The following is an 18,803-nucleotide window of genomic DNA, read 5'->3' on the forward strand; positions in this document are numbered from 1 at the left end:
AATTAAAATTTGAAATTTTTATTGGAAAAATAATGTCAAATAAACAAAAAAGGTATGTCCCATAGTTTGACATCCGTTATCCAAGGATTTTCTGTTCATTTTGAAAAATTAAAATTAAAACAATAATTGCTGCAATTGGTTGTCATGAAAAAAGATATTTATTAAAAAAAAAAAATTTGGAAAATAGGCAATGTGGAAAAAACGCGATTTCAATTTTATTAGATTTTACTATGTGTGTCCTATTTTAGTATTAAATAAATTAAATTCTATGCCATCATTATTGTGAGGGTTGTGAAATGTTAATGAACATTCGATTACAATAATTTGCTTCAGTAAAAAAATACTGACCGATATTCAAAAAAAAAAAACTATAACTTTAAAATCCGATTTGTAATTACATTTATGTTTATCCGCTATATAAATTTTTTGAAAAACTAAAAATGCACTTTTTTAGAATATCCTTGGCCATTCCATTAAACACATTTAATTCAATTGAAAAATGCAATAAATGGAAAAATGTGTATGGGAGATGCAACTTCTAGATGAGATATTTAAAAACAAAAAAAAAAAAAAACAAAAAAAACAGCCTTCAAATTTTGCTACACAAAAATTACACGGTGTTACAAAAATGAGGTTTCAAAATATACGCGGGCGGAGACCTATCAGGTTTTGTAGAGCTAATCGCACTGATTACGAAACGGTATTTGAAAATCCCCTAACAATCCCAAAATCTGAAGTTACGGGCAAAAAACGGTTTTTTGGACCTTCACCCATTGAAAAAATTCTAGCTTCGACAATTTTTTACCCATTTTCGATTTTTTTACAGTTTCTGATAGAAGATAAATATACCTTTTCAACAATGTATAAAACATGTAACTCGGTTAAACCACTTAGAATTTATAAGCTGTCGAAGTTCAAAAATTCCATTTTTTTCGTCATTTGCCCAACTTCGGCATCAATTTAAAGTATACGTTTTCAAAACAACATGCTATTTAAAAAATATATTCATAAACAATATCTATTGTCATTTTTGTTCTATACCTAAAAGTTCGAATTTCTGTATCTGGGTTGAAATCGAAAAAAATTTTTTTCTCAGCCAATTTTGGAGTGATTTTCATAAAAAATACCTCGATTGATTGGGAAATAGATATTGTTTATGAATATATTTTTTAAATAGCATGTTGTTTTAAAAACGTATACTTTAAATTGATGCCGAAGTTGGGCAAATGACGAAAAAAATGGAATTTTTGAACTTCGACAGCTTATAAATTCTAAGTGGTTTAACCGAGTTACATGTTTTATACATTGTTGAAAAGGTATATTTATCTTCTATCAGAAACTGTAAAAAAATCGAAAATGGGTAAAAAATTGTCGAAGCTAGAATTTTTTCAATGGGTGAAGGTCCAAAAAACCGTTTTTTGCCCGTAACTTCAGATTTTGGGGGTGTTAGGGGATTTTCAAATACCGTTTCGTATTCAGTGCGACTAGCTCTACAAAACCTGATAGGTCTCCGCCCGCGTATATTTTGAGTGTTACACCGTGTTATCTGTATCAAATTTCAAGAAAATCCGTCCACCCTCATAGTCAACGGCGGATCCAGGGGGGGGGGGGAACGGGGGCATGTACCCCTCCCAGAACTGATTCATACTTAAAGCAAATAAAATTATAAGTGTTGTTAAAATATATGAAAAATAACAGAAATAACTTGAGTGAAACTCTTGTCTATGTATTTCTGACTGGAAATGCGAATTTAATTGTTTGTTGCATCCCTTTTCCATGAAAAGCTCCACCCCACAATTTAATAAACCACTATTTGTTGGGTAAACACAAATTTTTTCCGATTTAAAAAAAAAACTGTATTTTCTAAGTGTTTTTTTTTTTAACTTCAAAGTGATTTTGGTGAAAAATTTTGATATGGACATTAGGGAGTGTCACTTTTGTACGTCGCAATTAAAAAAAAAAAACATATATTTCAAAAATCTCTAAATATTCAAATTTCTTCGATTTCTTCCTATATTTTGAGGCAGCCAAAGATAATAAAATTTTAAAATAGCATAACCTATATATTATTGAACTGCTGGATATGTACAACAATCTTGCATTTCAAGAGTTTGCCCAAGTTTGCACCCCCGAAAATAAAGACCCCTTGAAAAAAAAACCTCTACTTATAGATTTTTATAAATATTATGTGTTTGAGTATGGAAAAAATCAAGTTGAATAAGAAAAAATGAGTAAGAAATTGGGTTGAGTATTGAGTTTTATTTGTAGGTGGGTTTTATAAAAGTGAACTAAATTATGTTAGTAAAAGTAGGATAAGGGTTCGATAAGGGAAATTTAAAGGGATATTTTTTATGGGAGCCTAAATTCAAGTCAAAAGGAAATTGACTTAAAGCCATCTAGTTTCTCAGGATTTTTACTTCACCTGAACATTATATTTTTGATCCAGGGATACCTTTCAAAATATGGAAATAAATAGTGTTCCAAATTTCAAAAGAATCGGTGCAGTAGTTTTTAAGTTATTAAAATACTCATAACTTGGTCAATTTGGCTCCAATAGACCTACAATTTGAACACAAGATTTTGAGATACAAAAAAAATTATAATGCAAATAAAAAGAACTGGGCATCCCGGGAAAAAAGTATGTTTCAGTTTTTTTTTTTTTAATTCTTTGTTCTTTATTGGAATGTTGTATTTGACTTAAAACTACCAGGTAATTAAATATTGGTATAAATATGTCCATAATATTGCAAAATTTTATACAAAATCAATTAAAAAACGAAACATTGTTTTTCTAAAATTCATCTTTAAAACTTAATTTCTCAAAAACTATTTAATGAAACAACTTGAGTCAAAAAATAAAATAAAGAATAAATTACTAACTTTAAGAAAAGTTATAACACAGGATTGTACGTGCATTTTATGATTTTTAATATTTTTTTTCTCCCGACTAATCGGGAGGTAAGTGACTGTTGTAATAAGAAAATGTAAATTTTTCCTTCCGAATAACTTTTTTGTCATTTGGTACCTATTTGCTGTGGAAAATGTGCCCAAATATTTTTGGCCAGGTTTTAGACCAAAATACCGCACTGCGCGTCGTTAAAATTCGCTGCTTCTCAGTCAGGTATGATACTTCACTTTATTTCTAACTGTTATTGCTGATTTTTTTGTCAATCCGTCCCTTAAATTAAAATGCATATCTTCATGTGTGTTCAAAATTTCACTTCATAATTTTCCTTTTTAAAGAAATTCACATTCTGCCAATCAATCTGCTACCAGGTGTTTTCTAGCTGTCCAAATTTCCTTTCTTTACTAAAACTTCCGTTTCCAATTTTTTTTTTATTAATTTTTTTTGTAAATTAAGCCATTAAAGCTGCACTATACAAGTGGACGACTTAGTTGCGGCAGCATGCAGGGCAATAGCGGTCGTTCATGTGAATATGGGGATAGAGGTAAAATTACTTCGAGCACTGAACTGATCCTTCTTTTCGGTGAGTGGTTTGGGTATATAGTGGAGATTTGTACCACACTATCATTAATGCACATGCACATCACTAGCATTCGCTCTGGCACACCCCATATATGCAACACTTAAAGCAGATTCATTAGTTGGTTCTTTGCTGTGAGTGCAGCAGCAGGATACTCTTGCTACAAGTATATGTAATGAAATGCACGATGCCAAGCAAAAGTGTCCTAGATGAACCTGCTGCACCACTTTGTTAAAAGCGTTCTAACTGTAGCCCAAGGGTTTGAGATTAAGAATTTCTTTTTTTTTTTATATGATTTTCTGGGGAAATTCTTTTTATTTTTACCATTTTTTTGTACTTTTTTTTTCATTTTGTCTTGTTAAGTCCTTATGGGAACTTTTAGTTTTGTCTGTGTGCTGTTAGCTGCTAGCTGCTACTGCGGTTAAGTCTTTGGTGGCAATTTCGCACTACTATTGCATATTTTGTTTCAATTTTTTTTTCCTTTTTTTTCGTTTTACTTTCTTTCTCTGGTAGTCATCGTCCTCATCGTCGTCGTCGTCCTTTGAGCAATTCTTCATCTCTCTGAAAAGAATTTTTTTTTCTGTATTTAAGTGGGTGGTGGTGGTTGTTAACGGCAACGGCAATAGTAAAAAAAAAAAATTGTGCACAATACAATGACTGCTGCTGCGGGGGGATATAGCTATATACAGCAAGAAAGGACTGCGGTCGGTTTAAGAGCGAAACATAAGGCGAAATGAGAGTTTTTACAATGCTTAATGCCAGTATCCCGATGGGGGTTTCAAAAACACTACTTGAATTTTTCGTATAATATAGGTATATTATATAGTTTTAGTTGCAGCAGCAGCTCCTTCCACACAGTACTATAGTGCATAAGTAGGTGGCAGGAGAATGGCGTGCACCAAGCATTAAGCACCAAAAGCACCATGTGTGTGAGGATAGTTTTTGTAAATTATTCAATTTAATCTTAGTGGAAGTCTGCAAGCGTATATACTTAATTGTGGTTTATACTATGAGAGTGCTTGGTGTTCGTTCACATGATGGGCTTTCCTCGTGAAACTAAACACATTTAGTTTTGAATAAAAAAAAACATTGAGCACATTTTTTTTTCTATAACATGATGAATAAATGAAAGTATGGTGAGTTATTTTAAGTTGATGTGTGTTAAATGTGTTGTTTAATAACAATTATATTGTTGACCTCAAAATATTCTTCCATATGACTGCAGCTTAATGATTTATTGTTCATAAATAAAATTATTGTTTTCGGGAGTGTATTTTCTTAATTTTTGGTGAAAGGTTATATTAAGCCTTTCTGATTTTAGGACTTAGGTATTCTATGAGTTTATGTGACCAGGTGATGTCCGTTTTTAAATAATTGGCTTTAAGCAAATTGTTTTACAAAAAATCCTTAAAGTATCGACTCTTAAGTTTTTTAACCTAAAATAATGTTATTCATACGCCACAGTGACCATAGTTTTTACAAATTAGTAAGTCTTTTTAACTGTCGAGATTGAATTGGATTTGTACTATCATAGTCTTTTGAGGTGAGGCTGGAAACAATGCCTTCATAACATGTTTCGACGAGCAGACGTTTTTTTCGTTCGCACAGATTTCTCCTGACTTCAATAGAAATTGAAATTAATCAATTTATAAAAGTGAGGAAAAATTGATACAGGAAATGAAGGAAAGAAATTTGTATTTTTGTACCTTAATGTCAAAGCAACAAAAAAATGTGAAGAAAGTCATGTTAATAATTTTTCATGTCAAAAACTAATTTTAATGTGCTATTATTGTTTTTATGTTTTACCATAGCAACACAGTACTTCGTTTTTCATTGAAAAAAAGCATTAGATTCTCTAAAAATTTCAATTGGTTTTGTTTTATATTTACAGATTAGTTTTTAAATTTGAATGGTCACTGTGGTGTATGTGGAATATTTCTTAGACCAATTTTCGTTTGTTATGTCAGATAAAGTATACTGTTGGTATCAAAAATTTATTATTTTTTGAGTTCAATTCAACTAAAATGGTTGATTTTCTCTCTGTATGTGGGCTAAAATTTTGTTAGATTTGCCTAAAACGTAGACCATTTAAATGATAATTTTTACTTTTTATTGTAGCAAAATGGTAACACATCGATTCTATTTTAATGCTTTTACGATTTTTGAATTTGATATTTAAACTTTTTGACGGAAAAACGTATTTTGACCAAATGAACATTTTTCTAACTGATGCGAATAATCTGTTATGGTTAAATAATAAATAAGGAAGTTGACGGTTATTTAATAGGTATATTATAGTGAATCTCATGATGGTCAATGTCAGTCATATAGTTGGTATTATTCTTCGAGGCTACATTTTTTGTATAAAAAGTTCTAATTTCTGAAGGAAAAAAGTATTTTTACAAACGTTCTTTTTCAATGTTGGTAAGGTAAGGTAATGCATTTTACGTGTTTAAAGCACGTATAAAACTGACACACTTGTTTAGGCTCCAATTTTTTAAAAAAGTGGGCAAAACGGAGGAACTTAACATTGAATTTAGTGCATTTTCTGTGGCAAGTCATTATTTCGGTGTGTCAGTTAAAAAAATCTGTGAAGAACTGAATTTATAGCGGGAAACTATAAATTACCAAATACGAAAACACAAAAATATAATTATAGATACTACTTAAAATTTACCACAAATGGACAAAATATGAAAAAATGCACTTAAAAAAATAGACGCATTTTGAAGAATTCACTTTAATTCACTTGACTCCAAAAAGTCTGGTTTTGGAAATGCCATTCATTCTTCAATAACTTTCCTAACAAAATTACTAATTACATTTCGCATTGAGCTCGAAGAAGACAATTTTGCCATATTTATTCGAAGATAATACAGTACTTCCCTCATAAAACAAAAATTGAAAAAAAACTGAATTCTCAAAGGAACATATTGGTATGCTTCTTTAATTCAAAAATAAAGTTTTATGGACCACATTCCTACAAATTTCTATCTCAATGATCCGTGAAACGAAAAGGACCTGTTAAAGGTCCGTACAAATTTGGTCAAGTTCGTTCCAGAGGCAAAAAGCACAACAACATGTCCCTTTGAGAATTCAATTTTTTTTTAAATTTTTGTTGTATGAGGTTAATACTGTATTATCTTCCCATAAATATGGCAAAATCGTCTTTTTCGAGATCAATGCAAAGGGTACTTTTGCTAACAAAGTTTTTGATGAAAGAATGGCATTTCCAAATCCAGAATTTTTGGAGTCAATCCACGATTTAAAATGAATTCCTCAAAATGCGTCTGTTTTTTTTAGTGCATTTTTTTCAATTTTTGTCCATTCGTGGTAAATTTTGCATAGTATAATCATATTTTTGTGTTTTCATATTTGGTAATTTATAGTTTCCCGCAATAAATTCAGTTCTTCACAGATTTTCTTAACTGACACGTAAAATGTATTACCTTACCAACATTGAAAAAGAACCTTTGTACAAATACTTGTTTCCCTCAGAAATTAGCACTTTTTATACAAAAAATGCAGCCTCGAAGAATAATACCAACTATATGACTGACATTGCCCATCATGAGTATCACTATAATATACTTATTAAATAACCGTCAACTTCCTTATTTTATATTTAACCATTACAGATTATTCGCATCAGTTAGAAAAATGTTCATTTTATCAAAATACTTTTTCCGAATATTGTACGTTTAAAATTATTGCAAAAATATAAATGTGTAGATTTTTACATTATTTATTGATTAGGTATTGATATTTTGTATACCTTCTTTTTGAATTTTTTATTTAATTTTCATCTAGGATTAAGTCACTCAATTTTATTTAAAAAAAAAAACTACTTCATATCAATTCAATACTTCGCACCAACCTACGCAGCTGAAAAAAAGTAAATGTGTCCGATTTCTTGTTGAACTAATAAATTCATTCAACAGTCTATGTGTCAAATTTTTTTTCATTAAAATTATCATTTTTTGAAAAAGTCTTTCAAAAACAATTTTTCTTTTAGAACGTTAACTAAATTTTGATATCTAAAAATATCCACTCTTAAAACATTAAGGCTTCATAAACAAAACCCCTGTACTTTTAATTCCATAAAACTGTTTCCTCAAAAGTTTTATTTAAAAATTCCCTTAATAAAAAAAGTCTTGTTCCTAGGAAAATTATATTTGAAAAACATTTTCAGCTTTCAACTCACAATCATCTTGCAAACTGACAAGCTAAGAGTATAGTCTACATTTTGGCTTAATTGCTTGCGTAGAGTAGGAATAGCATCAGCGGTTCATCATCAAAATTCAGAGACGATCTAACTTGTTCATCGTTTTAACTTTTTGGTGTATAATTCCTTGCCATACACAACCCCAAAACAACATCAAGAAAAATAAAAAGGAAAAACGTAGGAAAAACTTTTAAATTTTCTCTATTTTTACAAAACTTTCTTGTTTCACCACACTATAAGAAATTCCCTATTTCATTTTTGGTGTTTCTTAATAAATAAACTAGGTAGAGATACAACTTTTTCCAACTCCACACACTAAAATAAGATAAACTCATTAAACAACAAAACACCCTTAAAATTGCATGAGTATTTTCTACAAATCCTTAATATCTACACAACAACAAGCAACATTGGATGATGTCTGTGGGGGGGAAGAGAATAAGTAGGGTTTTGCTTCAAACTATACAAAACGCTTGCGGCAGGTGCTGACTTATTCTTTACTTTCCATGCTCTTAAACTTTCAGCCTCGTTATCACAGCTGTCTCACCCAATGTGGTTGTCACCGTTATGCTCAAACTTAAGGAACAAAAACTTGGCCTCAACAATGGCATCCACACATTAATCTATGCGACGACAACTTGCAACGATGTTGTGGCGATATTTACTTTTGGGGTAATTTTGGGTGTCATCTTCAATCCGGGTAAGTAGAATGCAACAATTGAATTTATTGAAATTTAATTATATCTAAAATGTTTATGCAATGCAATGTAATAATAAATTGGAATTCTACAGGCAAATTATCAGATCAGCTGCTACAAGGACCTGTTGGTATTATTCTTGGAATTGTTTATGGTTATGTTTTTGGACTGATTTTGGTCTATTTCCCATCGAAAAATTCGGTAAGTGGGTTTTTGATTTCTATTATTTATGAATTTAAAATTTTAATGTTTTGGAGTTAGACTGTGAAATCTTGGTAAAATTATAAAATTGAACTTCTGTGTTTTTTATTTTCTTGAAATTTCGTAGGTACTGATGATTTTTTGTAATTTTCAATATTTTTTTTCTTTTGTAATACCCATCTCTTTTAAAAAAGAGTATTTTCCATTCAAATTTTTCGATTAATTGCAATAAACTATATTTTAAGGCATTTTTTACTTGTGATATAGGTACTAAAGGGCAAGTTCAGGATTCGTAAAAAAAATCGAACTCGAGATAACAATTTTACATGACATTACGATGATGGAGAATGCCAAAAAAGTGGGTCCGGCAATTCTGTCTGTCTGTCCGTCTGTCTGTATGTACCTCGAGCTACAGCCTAAACTACTAAGTGATTTTGTTCAAACTTGGTAGTTAACAGTTTTGGGTGATTCCCCAGAGGACAAATTGAAATTTATTTTTTTAGGACCAAAACTAACGGTACCTGTCATATAACGGAAATAGAAAACTACATTTTTTTCAAAAACGGCTCTAACGATTTTAATTAAAATTTTTGATAATATTTTTTTCTTGTACCGTTGTTAACGGTACCTATCATAGAACGGTTTTTTTTTTATTTATGAATATCTCGTTCAAGACCACACCGATTTCAACGAAAATTTGTATGCAAATTTTTTTTTTGAAAAATCAATTTTTTGAAAACCGGTTCATGAAAAAATTGAAATTTCGTTTTTATGTGTATAAATAAATTATTTCTTCAAAATGGCATGCCAACTTTTTTTTTTTTAATGTTAGAAAATTTGTATATATAAAAAATTATTAAAAAAAAAAACGGCTCTAACGATTTTGGAAAGTTTTTTCTAAAAATTCCTTTTTATACAAGAAGTAAACTGGCATACTTGGTTTTTTTTTTGTGAAAGATCATTTAAAACGGTATTTAATTAATTATAAAAACAGATTTTATTTTTTTTTAATTTCTTGAAAATATCAAATTTTAAATTTTCTTAATTTCCTTGAATAAAAGCTTTAATATTAGATTAACTTTAAGCATAATAGCAAGTACGTGCAACCCCAGTCACACGTTACACACGTTTTAGAGATATCGAATTTGAACTTCCAAAAACACAATTTTATTTTTTTTTGTAGGAGTGAGTGATATTTAAAAAAAATAGTTTTTTAAAAAAATTATTTTGTATGAAATTTTCTAAACTTTTTCCAGAAAAAAGTTGGTATGCCATTTTTAAGAAAATATTATTCAAATCATTAAATGTTTTGATAAAATTCAGTACCCGTTTACAAAAAATTGAGTTAAAAAAAAATTAAATATTTTTTAAAAATCTAATAGAATATTTTATATAACTAATATCTTCTTTTTAAAAATTTTGATTGAAATGTCATTTACGAGAAATTGGATATTTCTGTCATTTACGGAAAAATCGATCTGAAAAAATCGTTTTTTTTCAATATTTTCCAATATTTTCTGAAATTTATGCATTGATTCGCTTTGACAACGTTTGGTAAACGTAAGTAATTTTTAAATAAATAAAAAACAAAAATCTTTGGTGGGCCCTATTTCTGTTTTGAGTAGTTTACAAAGTCTTTAATAAAAGATTTTAAGGTGGGGAGAACTAAGTTCACGGGATCTTAGTCCACTGAGGTAGTTAGTTCCCACTCAGTGGGAACGAAACCAACTTTAGTAAAGTGGAGTAAGTTCCAATGCTAGGTGGGAATCTAATTCCGGAAAAAACGTGTGGTTTTCGTAAGCTCTGTATGTTAACTTAATTCCCATTTCACCAAGAAGAAGTTAAATAAGAAGAAAAAGAGTCGCGAGTTTTTAATTTGACTTTTGAAAAGAATTAAAATCCAATAATGCATTTAAAAGCAAAAACTACGGAAACAGCTTACAATTTCAAAAACCGAAATAAAATATAAACAAAAATTTTAACTTGTAATTTCGAATGTGATCTTTTAAAGAAACTATTTTCCAACCACAAACATTTTAAAAATAGATGATTTAACTCGAGAGAAAAAAAAATATGTAAAAGTTAAAAATGACGCTAGAGGCACGGTTCCCTTATTTAGGTCCTAAACTTTCGATCTGGGGCGTGTCTCCCCCGAAAACATGACTTTGGGAAATAACGGACACCCTAATGTCCTATACAAAAATCTTTTTATTTTCTCAAACATTTTTATTTTATTTTTTCCCATAGGAGGTCTTCTTTTGACAGAAATCGTTAAAGAACACGATTTTGGACACCCACCTCACTTTTTCAACCACTTCACTTACTTTCTCCCAATTTGTTTGTTTGTAATTTATTATTCCCCTTTAATATACGATTTAGTCTCAATTTTCGCAGCATTAATATATTCCAACTTTTTCTTTCTGAAAAAGGTGTTGGCACTGGTTTATTAGTTTATCCTTCAATTTCATACATCAACTTATTTTTGTCATATCATGAGTAATTTCTAATGTCAACTGTAACCCAACTGACCTTTCCATATCTAAAACCTGTCATTAAAGCTTTTTCCATAGATTTATTTAACAACCTTATTCTAAATACCACAATGAACTTATCAGTCACTCTCAGTATATAACTACAACACTGTAAGCAATACCTCTAGATCTCTGTCTATTATTATCCTCGCACTCGCATACATAATGGATTGAATTTTTTAACACTCTGAACTATCTACAGAACAACAGTTGGCACCTGGCTTCCTCCACATCCACCTTCCAATCTCTGAAGGACGAATTGATGATGAAGTGAATTGAGCAGCAGTAGCAAATAAGTTGATGAGCACTCCCTGCCGCACCCTTATTAGTCAGTGAATAATAAACAATGTTTAATAAGAGGATCTTATTCACCCCGTTCGTCCTCACTGTTCCTATAAAGTCCCTAGAAACAGTAAGTGTTGGGTACTTGTAGCCCCTAGAGACAAATTCACAATAATTCTAACTCTCTCTCTCTTAACCGAACCAACAACTGACTGACTGACTAATAAATACTCCTGCGCTCTATCAAGTGAATCCTTGAGGCATAATATCCCTTTGGTTCGTTGTTGTCGTTGTTGGCGTTGTGTCGTCGTCCAACGTTGACATTGTTGACATCTTATGCTTCTCCAACTCTCTGTCTCTCTTTCTGATATTGCACCATAAAAATGAACACAAAGGTGCGATGGGGACATCACACAGGTTAGCTTGAGGACTTAGGGTGCAAACGATGCAGAAACGCTGGCACTGGTTGCAGCTGCTGCTGCTTTTGTTGGTTGACTCTCTGATGCTGATGATGATGATGCTGCAAGCGCAAGGTAAAATCCGTCACTTCACATTGTTCAACGGGTTGTTTTAATATATGCTGCTGCTGCTCCAAAAAGGTCCTTCTGCTTTTGAGTGTAAAATTTGTGTGGAAATGGCTGAGGTGTTCTCTCCAAAACGAATAAATAATTCAGTTGGAAATCGGGGAAAAAGGGCGAACTCTCTCGGAATATCCGAATTTCATCTGCATATATATTTTGAATAACCATGACGGAAGGATTAAGCTGAGCGTGAAGCTAAATAAAGGATTTATATCACTCTTTCCAGTTGATGTAGATATTTAAAAAAAAAAAAAACTAAAATATTTCTGATACCTACTCTTGATGGCTTGACACTTCTGCTGAAACATCATCGTCGTGAGTGGGATATTTGATTTTTTATTTTTTTTTTTTTTGGTTCGTGGGAGTTAAAAATACTTAATTATTAAATGTTCAAGTTCAGAGATATTATTATTTTTTTTTTTTTTTTTCAGATTGAAATGTTTTATATTTTATTTCATAAATTTTAAATAAATTCAAGGACAATTCTTTGAAGGTATGTGCCAGGAAAATTCGGTTGGTGACCTAGTGCCCGACTGCAGGAACCATTCATTTGATACAAAATTGATTGCAGTAGGTACTAGGTCAAAGACTGAAAACTTAGCAGTGTTTGCAAAATATGCATTCAATGCTGCGTTTTTTAAGAAACTCCACACAAAAAGAAGTTGAGATGAAGATCAAACGTGAATTTAATTTGTAATTTTTTTTTTTCAAAAAAATAACGGTTCTTATCATTCAACAATTTTGGGAAAGTTAAATTTTCTCAAAAACAGCTCATACGATTTTGATCAAGAAATTCAAATATTATTTTTCAGTCTATCTTTTAAGGAAAAAATTTGTTTTTTCGAAAATAGTTTTAAATGGCACAAAAAAAAACCTTTTTTTTTTATTTTTGACTATCTCCCAAATAACTGGTTCAATTTTAACGAATTTTTTATGCAAAAGCATTTATTTTTCCCAAATATGTATAATGTAAAAACAAAATTTTGAAAAAGTTTTTAATTTAGTTAGGTAATACAAAAATTTTGAAATTTTTTTTTTTCAAAAAATTATTTTGAAAAAATTAATTATTAAAATATGGGTCCAACGACTTTGAAATTTTTTTTCTTAAGAAATGCATCTTTATAAAAGAAATGAAAGTGTAGACTCTTTTCTTCTTAAAGAGTTGGTTCTTAAAGAGTTGGTTTTTTATTTACAAATTTTTTTTTTATAAAAGTTAGTAACTTGTATTCAAAGAGCTAGTACGTGCAACCCAGTCGTGCATTTTATTTCTTTAGTACCTAATATGAAAGCGAGACGGCAATGGGAAAATAATCTCTAGTTGCTTGAGTAGAGCTTGTTAAGAAAAAAAAAAATAAAAAAAATAATTTTAAACTTAGCTTCTTATAATTCACATTCAATTATTTTCTTTAGAAAATTTCAAATCGGAAATAGAAGCCATTGAAAAAATGATCTTCTAATTGCTAAAATTCTACATATTAAGGGGGGAAATCCCTCTGGACGACAGCTTTTTCAATAATTTTGTTTGGAAAACCGAAAGCATTTATTGCAATTTGGAAAAGTATATGATATTATTGATATTATGAAGTATTGATACAATTTTTTTTAAGTAAAAAAAAAACAAAATGGCGGCTTTTCAGCTCTTTAAAGTTGACGCCTCGAGTTTGCACCGTGCAATGCCCTGGTCCAGAAAATTATTTATAATCAAAAAAGTAAATTTTTTCCAATAAAATATATTTATACGCATTGCATGAACCTAAATTTACTAAAAACAAGTGTAAAATAAAAATTAGAGACCAAAAAAACTAAAAAACACAATGTTTCTTTATAAACAAATTGTTAAAAAAAATATTTACTGTAAAAATTGAACTTGAACTTTTAGGTTCATGCAATGGCCAGTTAGTTAACAAGTAATTTGCACTTTATTTCAAGTCGAAAGCTTCATTAGTTTTTGAGTTACGTTGCACGGCGCGGAAAAAAACGCGTTTCGAGAAAAATGCTTTTAAAGTCTTCGTTTTCGTACTATAATAGGCTCGGAGCGCATGGATTTCGGGACTATTTAGGAACTTATGAGGCTTCATTTAAGGCTAAGAACACTGAAAATAGTTTCTTCGGTTGATAAATGAATTTATTAGCGGAAAAAAAATAATGCAAAAATAAAAAATTCCAGAGGGATTTCCCCCCTTAAAAGAAGAAAACAAAATAAAAACCAGAAACTTCATACAATTTCCCATTTTGTTCCTCATTGCTCACACTCAAACGGTCCTCAATTTGTTATGTACATTGAAAAAGGGAAAGAAAAAGGGAAGAAAACTAATATTTGTATACTGTTTTACACTTTTCAAACTCATATTCAGTCATTTCATCTATTTAAAAAATCTATAGTAATTAAGAAAAAAAATCTAGAAACTAGAGATTTCAAAAAATATTAAACTTTTTTTCTTCATAGTTCACACTTCACACTTACTTTTTTTTTCAAAAAAAAAGTATAGATTTTTGAAAAATTACTTGTTATATAATAATGTTTTGAATATTGAAAAAAAGAAAATAAATCAAAATTATAAAACCTCAACCAATTTTAAACATCGCTTCATATAATTCACATTCCCTTTTTCTTAAAAAATATCATATCGGAAAGCGCAGCCAAACTAAAACTCAGAACTTCATACGATTTTAAACTTTTCTACTTACAATTCACATTCACTCTTTGTCTTTTTATAAAATTTTATATCAGAATAGAAGGCAATGAAAAAATTATCTTTCAATTGCAAACGTTGCTTATATTGAAAAAAAGAAAACTCGAAAAATAGAATCTTCCTTCATTTTTACACTTTGTTACTCATAGTTCACATTCACTTTTTATAAAGAAAAATTCATATCGGGATACTAAGCAATTTGAAAAATAATCTTCTATTCTAATTGCTAAAGTTGTTTATATTTGAGGAGCTCAGAACTAAAACGGCCTAACCCACATTTTCAAAAAAATCAAACTGAGTACACAGATCGAACCGCAATAAAACAATTTATAATATAAAAATACATCCCCATTAAATTACATTAAATAGAGTTAAAATTAGAGCCAAAAACTTTTGTCACTCTAGTGGACGAAATTTTGGCTTCGGTGACAAAATTGCCTAAATCATTTATAGCAAATGTAGTTTCGGAATAAAAAAAATATCAGACCTTAGCCCAAAAGTGTAGCCAACACTCCTAACTAAAAAAAATTACAAACTAAGTATTGAATAATAGCCGTGTTTTATTGGTACTCAGTATTTTACTGAGTAAACATTTTATGCTGTAAACAACAACAGTTCACTACTTTTATTTATTTATTAACAATCCTTATTGTTGAAGGGTCAAAAATGTATAAGTTATGAAAAAAAATTTTCTTTAGAAACCAACAATAAAGAAACTTTTGTTTATCCTTAGCAATCTTTTGTTGTTGTTTCCCGTGTAAAATTTTACTGAGCTAAGTACTGAGTTACCAATAAAACACGACTAATATTTTTTTTATAACTTTTACAAGCCAACAAAAAAGAAACCCTGAAAATATGATTTTCTTTAAACTCGTTTTTCTCAAAACGAAATTTTGTGGGTTAGGCCGTTTTGGCGCTGAGCGCCTCATTTATAAACAAAAAGTTCGATTAGATCGTAAATCGGGTAAAGGAAGAAGATTGACAAAACTGCCCCTATTAGATTGAATTTATTTATATTGTTAATAAACTCGATTTTGAAGTATAAATAGCAGTTTCTCGTACTTCCTGAGCGATATAACTTAAATTTTTGAAAAGAAAGTACACCCTTAATTTAACATTTCTATGTTCAAGGTTTAAAAATTCATTACTAAAAGAATTTTTGCACAGGAAGGTTCCTATCATAAATCATTGCAAGCTAAACATTTTATTTTAAAACAATTCATTCAAAAATATTGCCAACTGGCTTTATACTTTAATATTCATCTGCTGTTGTTCTTCTTTTTTTTATCTTGTTAGAAATATGTAAATGGACTGAGATTCACGATGACAGTTTTGGGTGGTTGTGTATCTGTAATGGGCAGCAGAGCAATGGGATATCCTTCGGCTGGTGCCTTGGGCTGTGTAACTGTAACGTTTGTAGCCGGAACTCTTTGGAGGAAACAACAAAAAGGAAATGAAAATGTAAGTTTCATTTAAATGTTAACCAGGATGATATTGTATTGAATATGATATCTCTTGCCAAAAAATGTATTATGTTTCAAAAAAAAAAAAATAAATAAAAAACAAAAATCTAAGTAGTAAATTTTTGTATTCTTTTTTTTTTTAATAATGAAATGAATTTCTTCAATAAAAATTGATTTTTTTTTTCTATCTTTGGTAGCCAAGTGTTACAAATCGCTTGGATTTGCTATGGAAATTCCTCAAACCAGTATCGTTCTCACTTATTGGAAAGGAAATTAATTTTTCTGTTTTGGATGGCAAAACTGTTGGATATGGTCTTATTGTGATTGCGTTTGGATGTGCGGTAAGAAAATATATTACAAATGATTTTGTTTTGAAATTAGCGAAGTAAATATGTAATTTGTTTAAATTTTATAGTTTCGCCTTGCTGCTTCTTATTATTCGACTAAAGGTGCTAGTTTGTCAACGAAAGAACGAGCATACATCACAATTTGTGGTTTTCCAAAGGCAACAGTTCAAGTAAGTAGTTGATTAAGTTTGAAAATACCTAATATGTTCTTAAAGCATGAGTTTTTTATTGTTGAAAAGACACAATAAAAGTTTAAGAATTAAAATTTTTGTATTGTGACAGGAAGACCTGGCCTTATTTATTCTTGATATGGCTGCCGCGATCTCAAAACATTTTTTCCCTTGTTTATCAACAGAAAATTAGCTGTGACTATTATTTGTCACTGGTAAAAAATGTGCATTAATAAATAACAAAAAATAATTAAATGGTCACTGTGGCGTATGCGTAACATTTTTTTTTTTTCGTATGTTAAAACTGACATAGTAAAGTGACATGTTTAGTAAAATATAAAGCAAGGTTTCTTAGAATTCTTTTTTAGTTATTTTTAGTTAGTTATTATTTTATATTTAAAGGATGGCAAACACTAATTTTAAAGCTTATTAGAGCATAATTATAATTTGATTCCTTTGAGAATTTGATAGTAAATTTAAAAATAAAAAAAAAATTGAGTTTTAATTCACTTACACAGCTCAGCGATTCGAAAGATTTTAATCAGAAAACGAAGTATGCCATTTGATCTCTTTTTTAAGAACGAATTAAAAAAAAAAAAATAAAATCGAGCAATATTTTTTTTAATAATTTTGATTGAAACTATTAATAAGCACTTAAAAAACAAAGTTCCAAAATATTCATCAAAGTGTTTTTAAAAAGTTGATTTTTCGAAAAAAAAGACATTTCAATTATTTTTAAAAATCCAAAAATGTGTTCTTTGAATTTTCTTTTTATTTCTCATAAGAATTTTATTCAAAATAGTTAGTCTTTTTTAAGAAAATAAAGTATGTATTTTGATTTTGGTTACATGTATATGGCAGGTACAGTAAATTTTATAAATAAAAAAAAAAATTTTCATAATTTTTAATTTTATAAGCTCATGAGTTTTTCGGGTGTTTATTCAATTTTTTTATTCCAAACCAAATTTAGTTTTGAAAAATTTAAATTCTTAAAAAAAAGAATTGATTTTAAATATTTTTTTTATTTTTTTTTTCTATGGAATTTTATAGGACACTTGTTTTAGAAGTAAGAGCCATTTGATTATTGAAAAAAATTGTTCAGTCAAATTGTTTTGAGACTCCTTTAAAAGTTGAAAAATCTGTTGTTGAATAGATGAGAATCAAAACTCGCTATATCCATAACACAAAACCACACAAAAATAAAAAGTTCTGACCTGGGGGTGCGACTATGTTAATCATATGTTTTTTTGGTCGCTTAAACTGAATCCGAAATCCGTTTTACTCGATCACGTCAGGTTTTCGCGATAACCTAAAAAAAATGTCACAGCCACACAAATTTTTTTTGTTTGATCAGAGGGTACAACTATGTTTTTCGGGTCGCTGAAGCCAGATTTGATGTCTATTTTCCCCTATCACGACAGGTTTTCGAGGTAACCTCAAAAAAGATGCTTGAGTCAGGTTGTCTGTGACCTCTTTTTGAGTTTGTCTAGAAAGCCTTACGTGATCGAGTAAAACGGATTTCGGATTCAGTTTGAGCGACCAAAAAAAAAACATATTTTTAATATAGTCGCATCCCCAGGTTAGAGTTTTTTTCTGCTAACAACCAAAAAAAAAATAAAAGTGCTGAACTAGAGATTCGACTATGTTTATAATATGTGTTTTTGGTCGCTGAAACTAAATCCGTAGTCCGTTTTTAAATGAACATCAAAATCTCAGTTTTGAAAAAAATGGATATAGCGAGTTTTTGTTTCTCAACGCCTCTGTATATTTTGGCTATCTTTATGTTTTTGAAGAACTGAGCACGAGTCTGTGGTTGTTAAAAAAAATTCATTAATTCTTGATATTGGATTTTTATTGGATTATTACACGAAAAGTGTTCTTTAAAAAAAAAAATTCATGTATTTTCAATGTTTTTTTTGGTACGACTAACTTGCATGGGTTCAACTAAAAAACTCAAAATATTGCAAAAAATCCACACAAATGTAAGTTTATTTCGAAAAACAAAAAAAATACTATTTTTTTAAATACAAAATAAATTGATTTAATAGATTTTTAATGAATGACAAAAAAAATTATTCCGATAAACATTTGTAGATTGTGTTTAATTTTCTTCATTTTTTTATATAA

At 29.6% G+C, this 18,803-nt stretch overlaps 1 protein-coding gene across 2 annotated transcripts in view; it reads left to right on the top strand.

Moving 5' to 3' along the window:
- LOC129913746 (sodium/hydrogen exchanger 9B1) overlaps positions 1-18,803 on the top strand; it is an 82,767-nt gene that overhangs the window by 61,985 nt on the left and 1,979 nt on the right. For both annotated transcript variants that reach the window (XM_055992567.1, XM_055992569.1), the window contains 5 exons: positions 8,235-8,410; positions 8,503-8,609; positions 15,993-16,157; positions 16,357-16,500; positions 16,575-16,676. In XM_055992567.1, coding sequence (XP_055848542.1) covers positions 8,235-8,410; positions 8,503-8,609; positions 15,993-16,157; positions 16,357-16,500; positions 16,575-16,676 — 694 coding nt within the window. The remainder of the gene's footprint in view (positions 1-8,234; positions 8,411-8,502; positions 8,610-15,992; positions 16,158-16,356; positions 16,501-16,574; positions 16,677-18,803) is intronic.

Source organism: Episyrphus balteatus, chromosome 3 (genome assembly GCF_945859705.1).
Source record: "Episyrphus balteatus chromosome 3, idEpiBalt1.1, whole genome shotgun sequence".
NCBI classification, from domain to species: domain Eukaryota; kingdom Metazoa; phylum Arthropoda; class Insecta; order Diptera; family Syrphidae; genus Episyrphus; species Episyrphus balteatus.